We start from the raw sequence: 17117 nt of genomic DNA, 5'->3' as shown, positions 1-17117 counted from the left end.
TATATAGCCTTTCATAGTGAGCATCACAACAAAGAACTTTAGAAAGGCAAACATTATATAGTGCCTTTCCAGTATGCATTATCAGAGACAGCCATTAAAGCCATTCAAATCAAGCAGAATCCAGGGGTCAGGGTTGTTGCCAAATCTGCATTTCTGTACTGCCCAGTAGGCCACTGTGGAGAGAGATGGCAAATGCTCCACTGTGCTGTAAACTGGGATGGGAGGCACAGCTCCGGCTGTCTGCCTGCTGCATGCACGGGGCCCATCTAGTCTGATCCTGGTGGGTCAGGCAGTTACGGAATGACATGAGCAATCAGAGCCGTCGACTTTTGCAGTCTAAGCCGGTCTTTGTTTAATCAGATCAGCTGGCGCCGCATAGCTGGATGACTTGTGCCCTCTTTCCCTTCCACTGAGAGAAGGCAACAAACTGATATTGATACAAGGTCATGAATTCTGGGCCAGCTGGTTCATCCAATGCTAGTGCAGTGTAACATTGGTGAAACAGCTTAAGACCAAAGGGTCCACTTTTAATTCTTCATGAAATTGTCTGCACTTGTGCCCCGTGCCATAGCATAACATGTCATTTTCTTGTTGATTTAATCAGGGAGGGTACAGCCTCTGCTGGTAGCATTCCAATAGTGGGTTCCCAACCAGACCCGATTCAAGAGGTTGGACTGCCATGAAGAAGAGAAAACTGATCACCTGAAAGAGGGCAACATTTCACACTTCTGGTTTTCATGCATAGTATGACCCATCATGCAATTTTTTTTTCTTTTATTTATTTTTGGATTAATTAAACAGAACAGAACAGAACAACAAGAATGAGATTCCTCCTGGTTTTGCAGCACTCAGGGACACTCTCTCTGTATAGTTGTCTAAGTAGAACTTAATGCAGTGTTGCCACATGCCAGAAGAGATGGTAACAACTATCATTCAGATACTGGTCCCCCTCCTCCAACTCCCCTACAAGGCCACACCTTGAAATTGACAGCCCCCCCAAGTATGTCTGAAGAGAGATTAAAGAGTATTTATTGTCATTTCATCCATATACAGTAGTACAGCATACAGTGAAACGAAACAACGTTCCTCCAGGACCATGGTGCTACATAAAACACAGGACAATGAAGAATCCATGACACATAACATAAAGACACATAATATATAACAAGGTGCATGTGAGTCGAATGTGCAAACATGTGCAACACTGCAGAACAGAACACATATATCAGATATCAGACCGGTCCGTGAGTGTTCAGGAGTCTGACTGCTTGGGGGAAGAAACTGTTGCACATTCTGGTGGTGAGGGCCCGAATACTTTGGTACCTTTTTCCCCCCAATGGCAGGAGTGTAAACAGTGAATATGAAGGGTGTGTGGGATCACTCACAATGCTGGTGGCTTTGTGGATGCAGCGTGTGGTGTAAATGTCCATGATGGAGGGAAAAGAGACACCGATGATCTTCTCAGCTGTTGTCACTATCTGTTGTAGGGCTTTGCAATCCCTGATCATGCAATTTCCAAACCAGCCAGTAATGCAGTTGTTCAGGATGCTCTCTATGGTTCCTCTGTAGAATGTTGTTAGAATAGCTGGTGGAAGATGGGCTTTCCTCAACATACGCAGGAAGTAGAGCCGCTGCTGGGCTTTCTTGGCTAAAGAGCTGGTGTTGTGGGACCAGGTGAGGTTCTCTGCTAGGTGGACACCCAGGAATTTGGTGCTATTGATGACCTCCACAGTTGAGCCATCAATGTTCTGTGGCAGAAGGTCACTTTTAGTCTTCCTAAAGTCAACAATCATCTCCTTTGTTTTGTCTACATTCAGAGACAGGTTATTGGCTTTACAGCAGTCCGTTAACCACTGCACCTCCTCTCTGTATGCTGACTCGTTGTTGCTGATGAGACCCACCACAGTCGTGTCACTTTGACTTCCTCGGTCTTTGTCTGGTGTGTGTCATGTGCATTTCCCATGCCCTCCGCAATGCCCCCTTACCTCTCATCAAGTCAATAAACTACTCCATCATGACGACTCTCTGCTCCTTCTTTTTTGTTTGTAGGGCATGAAGCCAGACAGCTTCTTTAAGGTCAAAGTTCCTGAGCTGAAGGAGATCATTGAAGGCTGCATCCGGATGAACAAAAATGAAAGGTAACACAAGTTCAAGTAGAATGGAACAATGTGTAGGTGCTTGGGCATCTTGGGGTCCATCAATCAATGCTTCCCTGTGGCTGCCCACAGATACACCATCCAGGACCTTCTGGACCACACTTTCTTCCAGGAGGACAACGGGGTGCATGTGGAGCTGGCTGAGGAGGACGACCACACCAAGTCGGCTCTGAAGCTGTGGCTACGGATGGACGATACAAAGAAGCTGCATGGCAAATACAAAGACAACAATGCCATAGAGTTCCTGTTTGAACTTTATAAAGACCTGGCAGAGGAAGTGGCGCAAGAGATGGTAAGCAAGATCCGTCTATCCATTTGCCATTCTGCTCATTTTATATAGTGCCTTTCCAAACAAACACTACCCATGAGTACTTTAGGCAGTTGGCCTTTATTTTATTTGGTGCCCTTCCACGGTGTCTTCCTCAGTGAATGCTTTTAGACAGTGCTTTCAGCAGCAGGTGCTTTTAACTTACTACAAGTGCTTCAAATGAAAATGCTTTTTATGTAGCACCTTTCATAGCATTTTGTGAAATCACTTTTCACAGCAAACACTACTGTGGAGCAATAAAACAGAACCTTTAACAGAACAGCCCTTATGCTATATAGAGCCATTCACCAATAAAACATTTCCCAAAAATCAATCTTTATATTATATATTACCTTTCATAGCACTCATTATAAGAAGCCCTTTACAATGTGACTTTGAATCCCTCAGGCAGCACTTTATATAACAGTTTTTGATACATCAGACTTGATGCAACAGCTCACCATGTAAGCCCTTTCACAAATGAATCATTATATAGCACCTTCCGTGCTATGACAGAAGTAGAAAACTGAATGTGGGGAGCAGCATGGCAAGGATGAGATGACAGGAGCAATGAGGAACTGGGAAATTGAGTAGGCGGAGGCCAAACTCGCTGTACAGTACAAAGGGCTGTTGCTTCACCCTTCGCCCAGCACTTTGAAGTACAATGGTGTCTTGGAGACCTGTAGGTTGCAATGGCAGACTGTCTTCTGCTTTTGTCCTCCTCAGTGGGGCCCCTGCCATAGTATCAGTGCTGTGTCATCCTCATCCCATCCTGCCTCATCCTCTCTTGACAGGTGGTCCTGGGTTTTGTTTGTGAAGCAGACTACAAACTGGTGGCCAAAGCCATACGTGACAGGGTGACAGCCATCAAACGCAAGAGGGAAAAACAGAGGCGCATGGATGAGGAGAAGAAGAAGAAGCAAAAAGAGGAGGAGGAAGAGGAAAAGAAGCAACAGGTACCAGTCAGCAGGCCGGAAGCGACAGGACCAGTGGCGAGTTCCCCTCAGCCTGAGGTGGGCAAGGCTAGCAGTGTGGCTACACCCCCTGCCACTCCTAGGGCTGCCCCCACAGGCTCGGCTGACTCTGGAATTAATGCTAACTTCCTGCCTGAGCCGGAAGAGCCCGAGGCGGACCAGCACCAGCACTATCTGATCCGGCACACCAGCTACTCATCTGCTACATGTAGGTGCCACAGGTGGAAAGTGTGCCAGTCATATAGGATGAACTCTTTTTTAAAACTCTTTTCTTTTTTCTTTTTCCTCTGACAGCTGACTGTGAAACCGATGGGTACCTCAGCTCTTCAGGGTTGCAGGATCAGCAAACCCCCAGTACCCCTGTTCCTGAGATGCCCACCTGCCTCTCCCCTAGAGTGCCCCACAGATTTCCATTGGTAAGTGGAAACCACTAGCTCATGCCCAGTGCTACCCCATCAACTCTTCCATTGTTGTACACTGCCACCTCAGCCCTCCCCCTCGTTACCAACCCATTTGTGTTTTGTGTTTACAGACTATAGCAGTCAGCCAGCAGCCGGAATGGATGCCCTCGAGGCCAGCGAGTGGGTTCTCTTCTCCAGTGGACAGGTCAGTTACCTCCGACTTCCTGTGAAATGTATTTTAGTTTGCTGGGGAATTGAATTATGGTACATGGAGGGGTGGGGAATAAATACAACCAAAAGCTGTTCACAAGTGGCATTGCTGGCACCCCAAGGTGATGCAAAACTACTGGACAACAGGGACTAACATCAGACAGTTTGAGCAGGACTAGGATACAACTTTACCCCACCATTTGCGGTCAGCACGCTTATCAATAATGGTTCATCTTTGCCCCCTGTCATACATGGTGGTAACAACTTTCTTTAGAAGATCCACCTCCCTTCATCTCATTGACGTGTATGGGAATGTTGAAAGAGATACTTATCGTCTGTCCTCAGTGTGGTACAGAGTTAATTTTGAGGATCTACTACATAAGAAAGAGTGTCTTTTGCCCTTTTGAGCTTGGGTGACACTCAGCTACCGTATATACTTGCGTATAAGTTCTCCCGCGGTTAAGTCTGGGTTTGATTTTACTGTATAATTTGTGGTATTTTATAATGTCGGTCATATAAGTTGAATGTGGGAAATTCACGCTATTGGTCCAAGAGATTATGATATGCTAACGCCCACCTGAGAGAGTAACCACGGAGTGCATGGCCTTTGTTTTCTATGTATTGTGCTTACGTGACCACATGGTAATACCCTAACTATTCCGAAGCAACGTTTACACTGATTTGTGTCTTTTCTGTCTCACACCCTGATACACCTTTATCTACGATGGAGCATTCAATCAGAAGAAAATATGAAGCTGGTTTTAAATTAAAAGTCGTTGAAGTGGCGAAAGAAATTGGTAACTGCACTGCTGCAACAAAATTTGATGTGTCTGAGAGACTAATGCGAGATTGGAGGAGGCAAGAAGATGTAAAAAAAATAAATAAATAAATAATTTAAGTGTTGCATTTTTGAACAGGCATATAAGTCGGGGTCTGATTTTATGATCGATTTTTTAGGTTTCAAGACCTGACTTATATGCGAGTATATACGGTAGTTTAGAGGCTGTATCCTCTGCCAATTTGTTTGCCACAGCAACTCTGGCATTGCAGAGAGGGTTTAAACCTGACCCCTCCATCATATATGGAGGCTTAACTGTGTGACATGGTCTATGCCTACTGTTTCCACTTCATCACATGGTGGTACTGAGCCACATAGGAAGGGCCGTTCTCTACACTATTTGTTACTGGGTGGTATGGAGTCCCGTTGGAGGGTATCCTCTCCATTCCCTTCTACAAACAGTGAAATCACCTGAAAGGACCCATCATGTAGAGTTAAGCCAATGTCACATTATGTGACTTTTATCTGTAGGGCATGTCAGAATTGCCAACTGCAGTTGCAGATGATGGATTGATGGATTAGATTCCAATGATCTCTCCACAGGAAATGTGAAATAAATGCAAATCTAAGTGAGTCAAAAGGAACAGAGGAAATTATAGCTAGGGGTTCTACACCCCTTTATTAGAAGTAGAGTCAGGAAACAGATGGATGGGTCAAAAAAAATACAAGTTCTAGGGAAAATTAAAAAAAAAAATTCAAAATGTCAATAAAGAGGGCAGTAAATAAGTGAAATACGTTTTTAATTAAATTTTTTTCAAAGGAAGAAATAAATGTAACATCTCAAACTGAAGTGAAAAGGTGTACTATCTTCAAAGATTTAAACAGTAGAGTCATAGACTGAAGACTATCACACTATACAACTTTATATCTGTAGCAGAAAATGCTTGAGGTACGTAACAAAATTCATACCAGTATCTGAGTTGTTACGAACGACCCAACATGTTCAAGCATGTATAAGATTATCTGCACAGAAAGTTGTAGTGTGAGAAGACAAGTAATGAAAACAGAGGTGAGCAATGATAGTGCAAGAGAAAATCACGGAGAAAAGGCAGGAGCGAGTAATAAAATGACATTAAAGAAGGACTGTATAGACACTAAAAAGAAGCTAACAGAATTCTGACAAAAGCACAAGTGCTCATTTAATGTTGCATATGAAAATGATCAAAATTGGTTCTTCCGGCACTATTTTGGCAAATTCTTTTGACATGCATCACTTCTTGTATGTGTTTTTATGAGACAATGAAGATACGGGATCAGATACTATATGTTAGGGATCCCTTCAGGGGAAAGGACTTGTAATTAGTCAATGACATGTGTACTTATTTGTGTAATGTGCATACTACTACGTTGAAAAAGCTACCAATTTAAAGAAAGAATTTTGCACAATCTGGGAAAATTGGCGATTTTGGATTTTGAAAGTCCTGTAGTGTGATCTTGTCCTAACAACAGCCTGGGTGCTGTAAAAAACTTAAGTTATTTATCAACAATTGATATGTAAATTCCAGCCATTGGGGGACAGTCAAAAATATGACTCCACTCCAGGGAAAAAAAAAAAAAATAGCCCACTAATCATTCTTTCTAATATTTAGAAAAAGACAAAACCAAAATAAATGAGAAGATGAGCATTATGAAAACAATACTTTAAATGAAAACCATACTATTTAAGGGCCTCATTCAAGAAGACTGATAAAACCAATCTACAGAATTTCTACAATTAGGTATTCACATATTTGAGAACACTTAGGGGACACTGAGGAGAAGTTAAGTGTTTCTTCATATTGAAGTTCATGAAAACCAGGAACAAACTAGCAAGTCATTAGATAAGAAAGGCACAACAAAGAAAGTCCTATAGATAAGGGACTATATCAGACAGGTACTTTATTTGTCCTAGAGGGAATTTCAGATTTTACAGACACTCAAGAAACTTTATAACAAACAACACCCCCCATGAAACACACACAAGAATTACGAGAAAGAAAAAAAAACCTCTGCCTTGGCTTATAAGAGAGCAGTCCCAATGTGGCACTATAAAGGCGTATTGACGTAGGTATGAAGGAGCCCCGGTAGTGTTTCTTAACACACGTGTGCTGAATAATTCATCGAGTAAAAGTCCTCAGTGCTCATGTGTCATAAACCAAATGTGCAGGATTGTTCAAGATGCCATTAGTTTTATCTTCATTCTCTCCTCCACTGCTACATCCAGCAGGTCCAGAGACCACCCTATAACTAAACCTGCCTTCTTAGTTTGTTCATTTGGCGGGCCTCTCCTGAAGTGATGTTAATGGTGTATGACATATTGGATAAACTTCTATTATTTATTTAACTATGCTTGATGCACCCATTTGTCTTGTTTAAATTGTAAAATGCATTACATTATGAGTCATTGTGATTTAAGATCCATGTCGTTTCTGGCAACATTAAGATATTCAAGGCGTAAAATCCCAGAACAGCAGGACTGAAACAGCACATTTCAGTGAAGGTGATGTATCATCCATGTTAATTTTGGGTGATGTTATCTCTGTTGTCCAATGGTGGACATCAGTGTCAGTGGTGTTAGATTTCTTGTTAGAGGGTTGATGCCATGTGATTGTCTAGCTGTTATCGGCCATTATATAGCGTTGCAAATGAATGACGGTTCAAAAGACTGCAATCCAGCCCTGCCCTAGAGGAGAGTATGGCACGGGATGGAGTGGTTTGCATTGGGTAATAAGAAACAGAAGGCATCTAGTTAGCAATCAGTAGAGAGACACAAGGCCACAAACAAATATCTCGAGATCCGATGAGACACACATTATGAAAGCCTAGTGACCTGTCAGTCACCTCTGAGCTTAACACCCACAATGGCATTAAGCCACCAAGACAGCAAACTCCTCCTGTTCTTCATTTCCCAGAAACATGCTCACGTGCAACATTATTAGGTGTCTGGGTGAAAGTGTGTACCCCATAACCCAAAAAGTGTTTACTTCTCACAGCTTAGTCGTCTTGAAACAACCTGCAAAAAGTAACTGGCTACCTTATACTGGCCTCTAATCTTTATTTCTATGTCTCTCTGCCTCCTACAGCTATGCCTCTGATGTGACATCGGGGATGAGCGATGGCTATGAGGGGTTGTCAGCGTCCGAGAGAAGCATAAAGTCCCCAGTGAAGCGCACCTCTGGGAAACTCCTTCGCCGGAAAAACCGCTCTAGACTGCGCATCCTCAGCGTAAGAGATCTGTCAGTGTTCCATCTAGTGTGTGATGGTGGGCCAGCAGGTGTCTGATTGGAGCCCAGCACCAATGGCTGGTGGTTTGGGGAGTGGAGGGGTTGTGTTTTATAACATAAAGAGAGTTAGGATTGGATTGTTTGAATGCAGGCCATGTGTATTTTTATTGTAAAGTGTGCCCTGTAGTGTTAAAGGGATACAATGCAACAATTTCAAAAAACAAACCACTCCACCCAATACTGCCCCCTAATAGCCACACAGGGTAATTCCTCTATACAGCCAGTGCCCAATACTTTAAGGAACAAGATGCTGTGAGCAAATGATGGACCAGTCCTGTCTCACTGGGAGTGATGCAGGACCCTCCCCCCACCCAAACCACCCTGTCCACTTTACTCAATTTCAGGTCTTCAAGATGAACACCAGAGCAATCTGATCATTTCTTTGCTTTCTGTGCAGCTATCTGACAAGACAGACCGAGTGATTGAGTGTCAGCTGCAGACGCACAACAACAAAATGGTGACCTTCAAATTTGATCTGGATGGAGACAGTCCTGAAGACATTGCAGCAGTAATGGTGAGTGCATCTAGATTTGGGCAGGGTGGCCCATCATTATTCATTTGCAAATCTGCACAATTTCACAGAAGTCAAAGGCTATAACATAACACAACTAAAAGGCCTTTTCACTGGTTTATGTTGTTATGTCCAGTGTATAATGGATTGTGTCCTGGACACTGAAAAAGATCTTCTTTCCATATAGATTATTTACCAATTCAATTTAGCCAAGTCCCTGGACTCAGTTTAAGTGAGTCTTAAAAAAAAGGAAACAAAAAAAAAAAAAAGAAAAAGCTTCTCAAAGTCCAATATAATGATGTGGACAATCCCATGACATATTCCAGGTTGCCAGTGACTTCATTCTACCTGCGGAGAAGGACAGCTTCCTCCTTCGAATCCGAGAGATCATCAGTCGGGCGGAGAGCTTGATGATGAAGGAGAGCGAGGATGGACATGGACAGAGGGTGCCCACGACCAGTGGACCTGTGGTATTCTCTGCCTCTCAGGTGCGGCCTGGCACTGTTCTTGGAGAAAGGCATTAGGACTCAATGTTATAGATCTTCATTTTAATCTACTTTCTTTTCCTGTTCCAGCCCAACTTGCATATGCCAGAATTGTTACGATCCTGGTCTTCATCATCCTTACCAGGTAGGTGTATTGAAACCCAAATTGTTCCCAAGTGATGGACAGTCATACCCCTAGCTGGGCAAGGTGAGAGGTGTGGTACAAGCACTCTCATAAATACCTACTTAACTTGGTTACAGTGTCTTTCTAGATTATTACTCTCACACACTAGATTTTCTTTGTTTAATAATAATAATAATTATTCTTTGCATTTATATAGCGCTTTTCTCACTACTCAAAGCGCTCAGCAATTGCAGGTTAAGAGCCTTGCTCAATGGCCCAACAGAGCAGAGTCCTTTTTTGGCATTTAAGGGATTCGTACCAGCAACCTTCCAATTGCCAGTGCAGATCCCTAGCCTCAGAGCCACCACTCCGCCTATAACAGCTCCTACAGTTAGAGGTCTTTAGGAAACATAATTTATTTTAATTACACTGTGTAATATATTATATATATATATCTATATATATAAAAATGGAATGGGTGGGTCGTCGGGTGGGCCTTTTTTTCATTCCGTCGTTTTTTCGACGTTTTGAAAATGTAGAATGATTATTTGATTTTTTTGTTTTTATTTGATCGTGTCTATGTAGCCGCCGTCGTAATAAAGTATCGCTAAAATCGTCATTTATCGTAATTTATTTTTGACGTATAACGTCGCCGTCGTCGAGGTCAGTGATACCAGTGCAAAAAATCTGCTTACGGTTGAAAGACACGCCCTACTCACTGGACAGTTAAAAACACCAATCAAACTAACGATGACATCAAGTATTACCCAATCAAAAGTAGGAAAGGAGGCATCTTCATAAAATGCGTGTGGGATGATTTGCATGAGACGCTGCTTTAAAAAAAAAAATGCTAAAAAAAATACGGGATAAATCCCGTCCAGTATTGATTCAAAACGGGACGCGCAATTTCATTCTCAAACGCGGCACGATTCCGTATTTTAAAGGACGGGTGGCAACCCTACAGTGCCAGGTAACTACCCATACAATCACATTGTGATTCAGACTAGGAATGCAATGAATGTAATTACCCCGATCTACATACAAGGCGAAAGTCTTGCAACATTCAAAGATGATGGTTTGGGATAAGTACACCATACAACATAAAAGAGCTTATGAAGCCTTGAACCGAAAAAAGCAACATCTCAGAGATCGTAAAAAAAAAAAAATAGGAGCTAATGTCGTTTTACTCGCTGTAGATTTTAGTCAAACATTACCAGTTATTTCACGAGGGAGACCAGCACATCAACTCAACGCGTGTTTAAAATCCATGCTTCTCCCACGCTCGGTTATATGTCGCGTGTTCTCGGGTAGGTGCACCAAAAAATGTATACATTTAAGCATGTAATGGGCAAACAAAAAATGAGGTATACCCGAAGGCACAGCAGTAGTACTTAATGTAACTTTACTTCTTAAATGTTAATGTTTTACTGTTTAATAATTTATACGCTTCTTATATGTTGTTCAAATTCTTTTATCAAAATACCACTGACAGCGCAATGCACGATAACATCGAGTGAATACACCATACGCATCCGCCCACGGCTGCCCTGCTGTGCGCAGATAGGAGTTGATTGTACAATAAAATAAAATAAAGATAAAAAGACTAAAACAATCATCACCCATAAAGCGGATAGTAGACGTGACGTACTATATGTGTACCACATTTCAAGTGTATAGGTGCAACGGTTTGCGAGCTACAGGTCATTTAAAATCCTGGACAGACACACAAATTGCCACGGTAGCAAATTACAGAAGAAGATTTTACTGTTTAATAATTTATATTTATATGAAATGTGCTTCTTATATATTACTTCATATTCTCATATGATAATGATGTTAATGTTTATATTGATTTCTGTGTTATTAAAACTGCATGTATGTGTGTATATGTATATATATATATATATATACTAGCAAAATACCCGCGCTTCGCAGCGGAGAAGTAGTGTGTTAAAGAGGTTATGAAAAAAAAAAGGAAACATTTTAAAAATAACGTAACATGATTGTCAATGAAAGCCCGTTTCACTCAGTAAGTCTTATGTGTGTGTTTATGTATGTGTGTGTATATATATGTACATGTGTATATGTAGATATGTATATAAATGTTTATGTGTGTGTGTATATTATATATATAACGAGCTGTATATACCCGGCGTTGCCCGGGGCAGAAGTAACCTAATCGGTCAAACACTTACATATATACCAAAGTAAACCTAATCGGTCAAACAGCTTCATATATACAGAAGCGAACCTAATTGGTCAAACAGTTATGCATGTGCAGAATGATTTTACAAACATTATGCGTGTTAACAATCATTAAAAAGAAAAGATTGAGGAACTGTTCTTCTATATGTGATGAAGCCACTAATAAGACAGATTTTTTTCAGGACCCAGCTGTTTCATAACTAAACTACTGCCACCCCAAAGTAATGCCTAATAGTGGTTTTTGGGGTAGCTGTGGAATAAAAAGGGTGTTTTTTAGTCAGTAAGAATGTGACAGTACCCTTCAGTACGGGCTGAAGGGTGCCTATGTAAGGTTTTACATCCTTCCCGTATGGAAAAAAAAACATACTAAACTTTTTTTTCATCATTACAGATAATCTCAGTCAAATCGAAGTACGCATTCTCAATTTATTTTTATCTAATTTTTACTTTTTCACAAAGCCATCCCATGCCAATTTGTATGAATAAACTTTTGCTAGAGAGTTAGCAAAAGTTTATTCATGCACATATTTTAATACGGATAATCTATCTCTAATCAAGGTTCTCATTTTCATTCAAATTTAAAATAATAATAGATACTCATTTTTTTCTTCTGTTTTAGAAAAACCAATCTATGCCACCTACGTCTTTGTCAAGTCAGCTTCATCCAGCTTCATCACATATAGAAGAAGAGTTCCTCAATCTTTTCTTTTTAATGATTGTTAACACGCATAATCTTTATAAAATTATTCTGCACATGCATAACTGTTTGACCAATTAGGTTCGTTTCTGTATATATGAAGCTGTTTCATCGATTAGGTTTGCTTTTGTATTTATGTAACTGTTTGACCAATTAGGTTTGCTTATGTATATAGATTAGCTGTTTGTCCGATTAGGTTCGCTTCTGTATATATGAAGCTGTTTATCCGATTAGGTTCGCTTTTTTTATATATGTAACTGTTTGACCGATTAGGTTTACTTTGGTATATATGTAAGTGTTTGACCGATTAGGTTACTTCTGCCCCGGGCAACGCCGGGTATATACAGCTCGTATATATATATATATATAGATATATAGATAGATAGATAGATAGATAGATAGATAGATAGATAGATAGATAGAGAGAGAGAGAGAGAGAGAGAGAGAGACCCTTAGAAATATCTACATAGCAGCCATTTCTATCACACTTAGATACTACTGGATACTACCACTCAGTTAGCACATTAACAGAGCTTTCCAGAAGCTCTTGCATTTATTTTATAGTTTATTTTTTTATATCAATTAAACAATGACAGGCTTAGAAAGTAGCAACTCTAAAGAGGCGTTTTCATTTGTATAGTTTCTTTCACACTTGTCACACTTAAAACATCATTAAATAGTCACAGATTTCTTTTTAATAGTAGCGGCCCTGTGGTGCTCACATTCACACTGATGATCAATTATTTATGTATTCTAAAATGGCGAAGCCAGGACATCACCCAGCCTATACACCCCTTCCCCAGAGACTCGCAACCCTAAAAGGTCCAAAAATATATATTAGCCAAACTATTTACAAATCACAACGAATATACAACTATTTACAAAACCCACCCTAATAACAGATGATGACAGGCAACAATAAACAGTTAAACACACACATATACAATCCCAAATAAAATCCAAATTTTCTGCAGAGAACAGTGAAATGTGAAAAATAATCCCAGTAAACAGCCCTCCAGAAAAATGATCTGAAATCACACATTACTGTATCAATATTAAAATACATTAGTAACAGTTTATCTATTAACATAGTATACAAACTTTAAAAAAATAAAGAATTATTTGTACATAAGAATCACAACTGCTGAACCATTCAGTAAAAGATTCAGAGATTAACATTAAAAACTGTCAAGAAAATCTGTGAATCTGTCATTTTTATTGCCATTTGAACGTTTTTCAAATATTAAAAAATAAAGAATAACAACTAGAAGCTGTAGGCATCAGTGATAACTTACAAAACTGGGTCTCTAGTTGGTTAACTGGCAGGAGACAAAGGGTACAGATAAGAAAAGAATACTCCACATGGAGCAAGGTCATCAATGGAGTCCCTCAGGGGTCTGTCCTTGGACCCTCATTATTTTTTTCTGATTTATATGAATGAGAATGATTTTGGTATAGTTAGTCAAATTCGCTGATGACACAAACATTTCCGGGATGACAGACACTGTTCAAAATGACCTGGACAACCTTTCAGAACTGGGTGAACACCTGGAAAATGCAGTTTAATGTAGTAAAAAGCGCAAACTGCTACACATGAGCAAAAGGAACATCAATTATAAATACAAGATGAGAAAGACACTGACATACAGGAAGCAACCTCTGAAAAGGATTTAGAGGTTTATGTTTACACAACATTTTCCTGTACTGAGCAATGTACAGAAACAATTAAAAAGGCAAATGAAATGTTAGGTTATATCATAGAAACTGTTGAATTTGAGTCAAGGGACATTATGCTCAAACTATATAATGCACTGGTAACACCACATCTGGAGTATTTTGTGCAGTTCTGGTCACCACAGTACAAGAAAGACATAGCAGTGCAACTCCGCGGGTATTAGAGACGGAGTTATCCGATATAAAAATGGCATTCTTGATGTGAAAATTAAAAAAAAGGAATGTCATTCATTAAAAGAGCTGAAACCGGTACTCGTGTGTTATAACCCAGACAGCGCTTCTCCGTTCACTCCCCGCCACAGACACCGAACTAAGCTCAACGGCGATGACCTTTTCTATGTTTAACTTCACGACATTAGAAACGTCGCGACAGATGTTTCAAAATAAACGAAAAATCTAATTTTAAGTATTCTTGTTTTTGTTCTGTAAATAAACGAATTTAAAAAACGATGAATTTTTCCTCTTGCATCTGCCTGTGGCGGGGTTATAACACACGAGTATCCTGAATCATTTTCCTTAGTCTGGGAATATAAGCACCATTTCTTGCATGAAAGATTTATTTGCAGATAAAACGTATTGATTATTCCAGATGATGTGATTTTCCAAGAGTCAACAGCTGCTTTGTGGAAAATTGGATAATTGGATTGGTAATTTGCTGCCCTGAAAAATCACAAGATAATAAAAACCCTAGGCCACCATACTTTTGAAAAATTATATTTTGGACACTGTTAGTTGAAATGCATTTCATGGTCCAGTTAATTTTAAAAAACGGAATGTATAGTGTGGAATATTTCATTCCCCTTCCAAGTAACCATGATATTCGTATTTACGTATCCTGACCTATTTTGTTAAATAAATGAGAATAAGGCTGAATCGCTTTGAAAAATGACTTTTCCTACCGTGAATATGGATGTCAGAAGATGATCCATGACGCTTGGAATGCACACCTTTCGACCGTCTAATCCAAACGAACTGAACAAAGTACTCAAAATCCAGGAAAAACTGTCTTCGTCAATGGTACAGCTGTACCATATTTTAAGTATAAATAAAATGTTACCATTTCTTTAAGGAAACACACAAGAAATAAAAAGACCTCTTCTGAAGTTGCCGCCGGCGTCATTTTAAAATTGTGCGCCTAAATACTCGGGCGTCCTTCCAGCAGCAAACTGGCGGCGGAATGATCCCGCTGCATGCTGGGAGATGTAGTCCCTCTCAGGTAGCGCTGCTGAAGAGTACCTTTTGTATTGAGTGCCTTTCATAGTTCACGCTTATAGATCACTATAACAAAGCGTGCGAACAGAGCTTGCCAGAAAGCAGCAACATCGATTTTTATATTTTACATCAATAGTCATCACACTTAGCGATCTGTATAAAGCAAGTCTTTATAAACCATCCCCTCACACGCACACATCAAGTTACCACCGCACCCGGGTCGAAATTTTGGGTTCCAATGTAGTCTCCTCCTGACAATGTGGGATAAATGTGCCGAATTTTGTCGTGACTGAACTAAGGGCATGGAATTGTGTACACTGTAAAGGACACACTCACCCAACCACACACACACACACACACACACACACACTGAGCTTTATATATTAAATGGTGCCTTTTATAGCCATTTCACAAAAATATCTTTAGAAGACAGCAGTCTTTTATGTTCTATCACACCTTTCATAGTCCTCACACTTACATGTATCACGCTTTGAGATCTGTATAAAGCAGTTGTCATGTTATATAGTGCCTTTCATAGCCATCACACTCAGAGATTTCCAGGCAGCAGCTGTTTTTCTCCCCTATAGCGCCTTTTGTCATCATCACACATGTCTCCAAATAGCATCATATTTTGCTATATAGCGCCATTCACGCAGCATGCTAACCAAGCTTTCCAGGAGGCAGTTTCATTTATTATATTTATTTATATATATTATTACATTTCCATTTCCTTTTTTCGCTGACGCCTTTATTCAAGGTGACTTACAACATTTATGATACAATTGGTTCCATTTCTTTTTGTTTTGTGAAGCTCAGCACAGGCAGGTCAAGTGACTTGCTCAGGGATACACAATGGTGTCAGTAGTGGGATTTGAACCCACGACCTCAGGGGTTGAGGTCCAAAGCCTTAATTACTACACCATTACACAAAGCGATGTTTAGAAGGCAGCAGTTTTCAGAGTCCTCACACTTCGAAATGTTCAGATAAATAGTTCTTTCTTTTTATATAAAACCTGTTTATATTATCACACTTGCAGATTATATATAGCGCCTTTCATAGTCAAAAATTGCCTATTCCAGCAGCTTTGGATACAAGGCAGGAGCAGTTCTTGAACAGGACACCAGTCCATCACAAGGCAAACACTCACACACACACTGAATGAATCTAACAGACATATTGTGGAATAAAAACCAGAGCACCTCAAGAAAAATCCACAGTAACATGGGGAGACTATACAAGCTGCACACAGATGGTGACCATGCCAGGATCTGAACCCAGCCTCTTGGAATTGTAAGGCCACCCCCCCCCCCCCCCTAACCACTACACTCTCAAGCTACTAAATTGGATTTACTGGACTTGAAGATGGATGGACAGATACGTGGACACATAGTACAAGCACAAAGTGATGTGGAAGGTTAGGTTGAGACCTGCTGGGAAGAGGTGCCTCCTTCTTGTTGCATATACCCACCATCCCGTTTTCCAGATACACCTTGACTGGTGGCTTCCTTTCGAGGTCTCCTTGTTTTTTCTTTGTGCTGCTACTCGACCCCAGGTTCCTTTCTTTTATTTATTTTTCCGTGTTATTTTTTTCAGATTTTGTGTCGGCTCCAGCTTTGTCGCCTCCCAGCAGATCTTCTCTGGACAGCCCGATGTCTGAAGGGTCCTTCTACATTGGCGCAGACGTTACCTCACCCGGCCAGCCAGCGAGGCCCCCTTCGACCCCCTCTACTCCAGGTAGGACGGCCTGGTCTTTTTAATTTTCAGTGCAGATCCCAGAGTGACTCCTGTACAGAACATAAGTGCTCACTGAGCATTGGCCAAGCCTCACAAACTGCCTCTGTGTGCCGCCTCAAAGCCCTGGCTTGTCTGCCCACTTCTGGGAACATTTAATTAAGAAAAAAACAAACTGAAAGTGCAATTATCTGCCTTAACGGCAGACGGACGTCTTGAGACTGGAATAGTTTGGCTGGCTTCGTGTGTGAGTGTGTGTGCATCAGAC

The 17117-nt window shown here is 40.7% G+C and overlaps 1 protein-coding gene across 4 annotated transcripts in view; it reads left to right on the top strand.

The window, feature by feature from the left end:
* The window catches only part of LOC114665325 (serine/threonine-protein kinase WNK4-like), a 95363-nt gene that overhangs the window by 59767 nt on the left and 18479 nt on the right, over positions 1-17117 (top strand). For all 4 annotated transcript variants that reach the window (XR_007936682.1, XR_007936681.1, XR_003718390.2 and 1 more), the window contains exons 5-14: positions 2050-2138; positions 2229-2448; positions 3258-3645; positions 3732-3853; positions 3970-4043; positions 7949-8090; positions 8547-8663; positions 8987-9148; positions 9236-9290; positions 16712-16852. Coding sequence is in view for 1 of the 4 variants with exons in the window: in XM_028819822.2 (XP_028675655.1) it covers positions 2050-2138; positions 2229-2448; positions 3258-3645; positions 3732-3853; positions 3970-4043; positions 7949-8090; positions 8547-8663; positions 8987-9148; positions 9236-9290; positions 16712-16852 (1510 nt within the window). In the remaining 3 variants the exon portion in view is untranslated. The remainder of the gene's footprint in view (positions 1-2049; positions 2139-2228; positions 2449-3257; positions 3646-3731; positions 3854-3969; positions 4044-7948; positions 8091-8546; positions 8664-8986; positions 9149-9235; positions 9291-16711; positions 16853-17117) is intronic.

The sequence above is a fragment of the Erpetoichthys calabaricus genome, chromosome 14 (assembly GCF_900747795.2).
Source record: "Erpetoichthys calabaricus chromosome 14, fErpCal1.3, whole genome shotgun sequence".
NCBI lineage: Eukaryota > Metazoa > Chordata > Cladistia > Polypteriformes > Polypteridae > Erpetoichthys > Erpetoichthys calabaricus.
The sequence above is the reverse complement of the archived record's forward strand: the minus strand, read 5'-3'. Positions and strand labels throughout refer to the sequence as shown.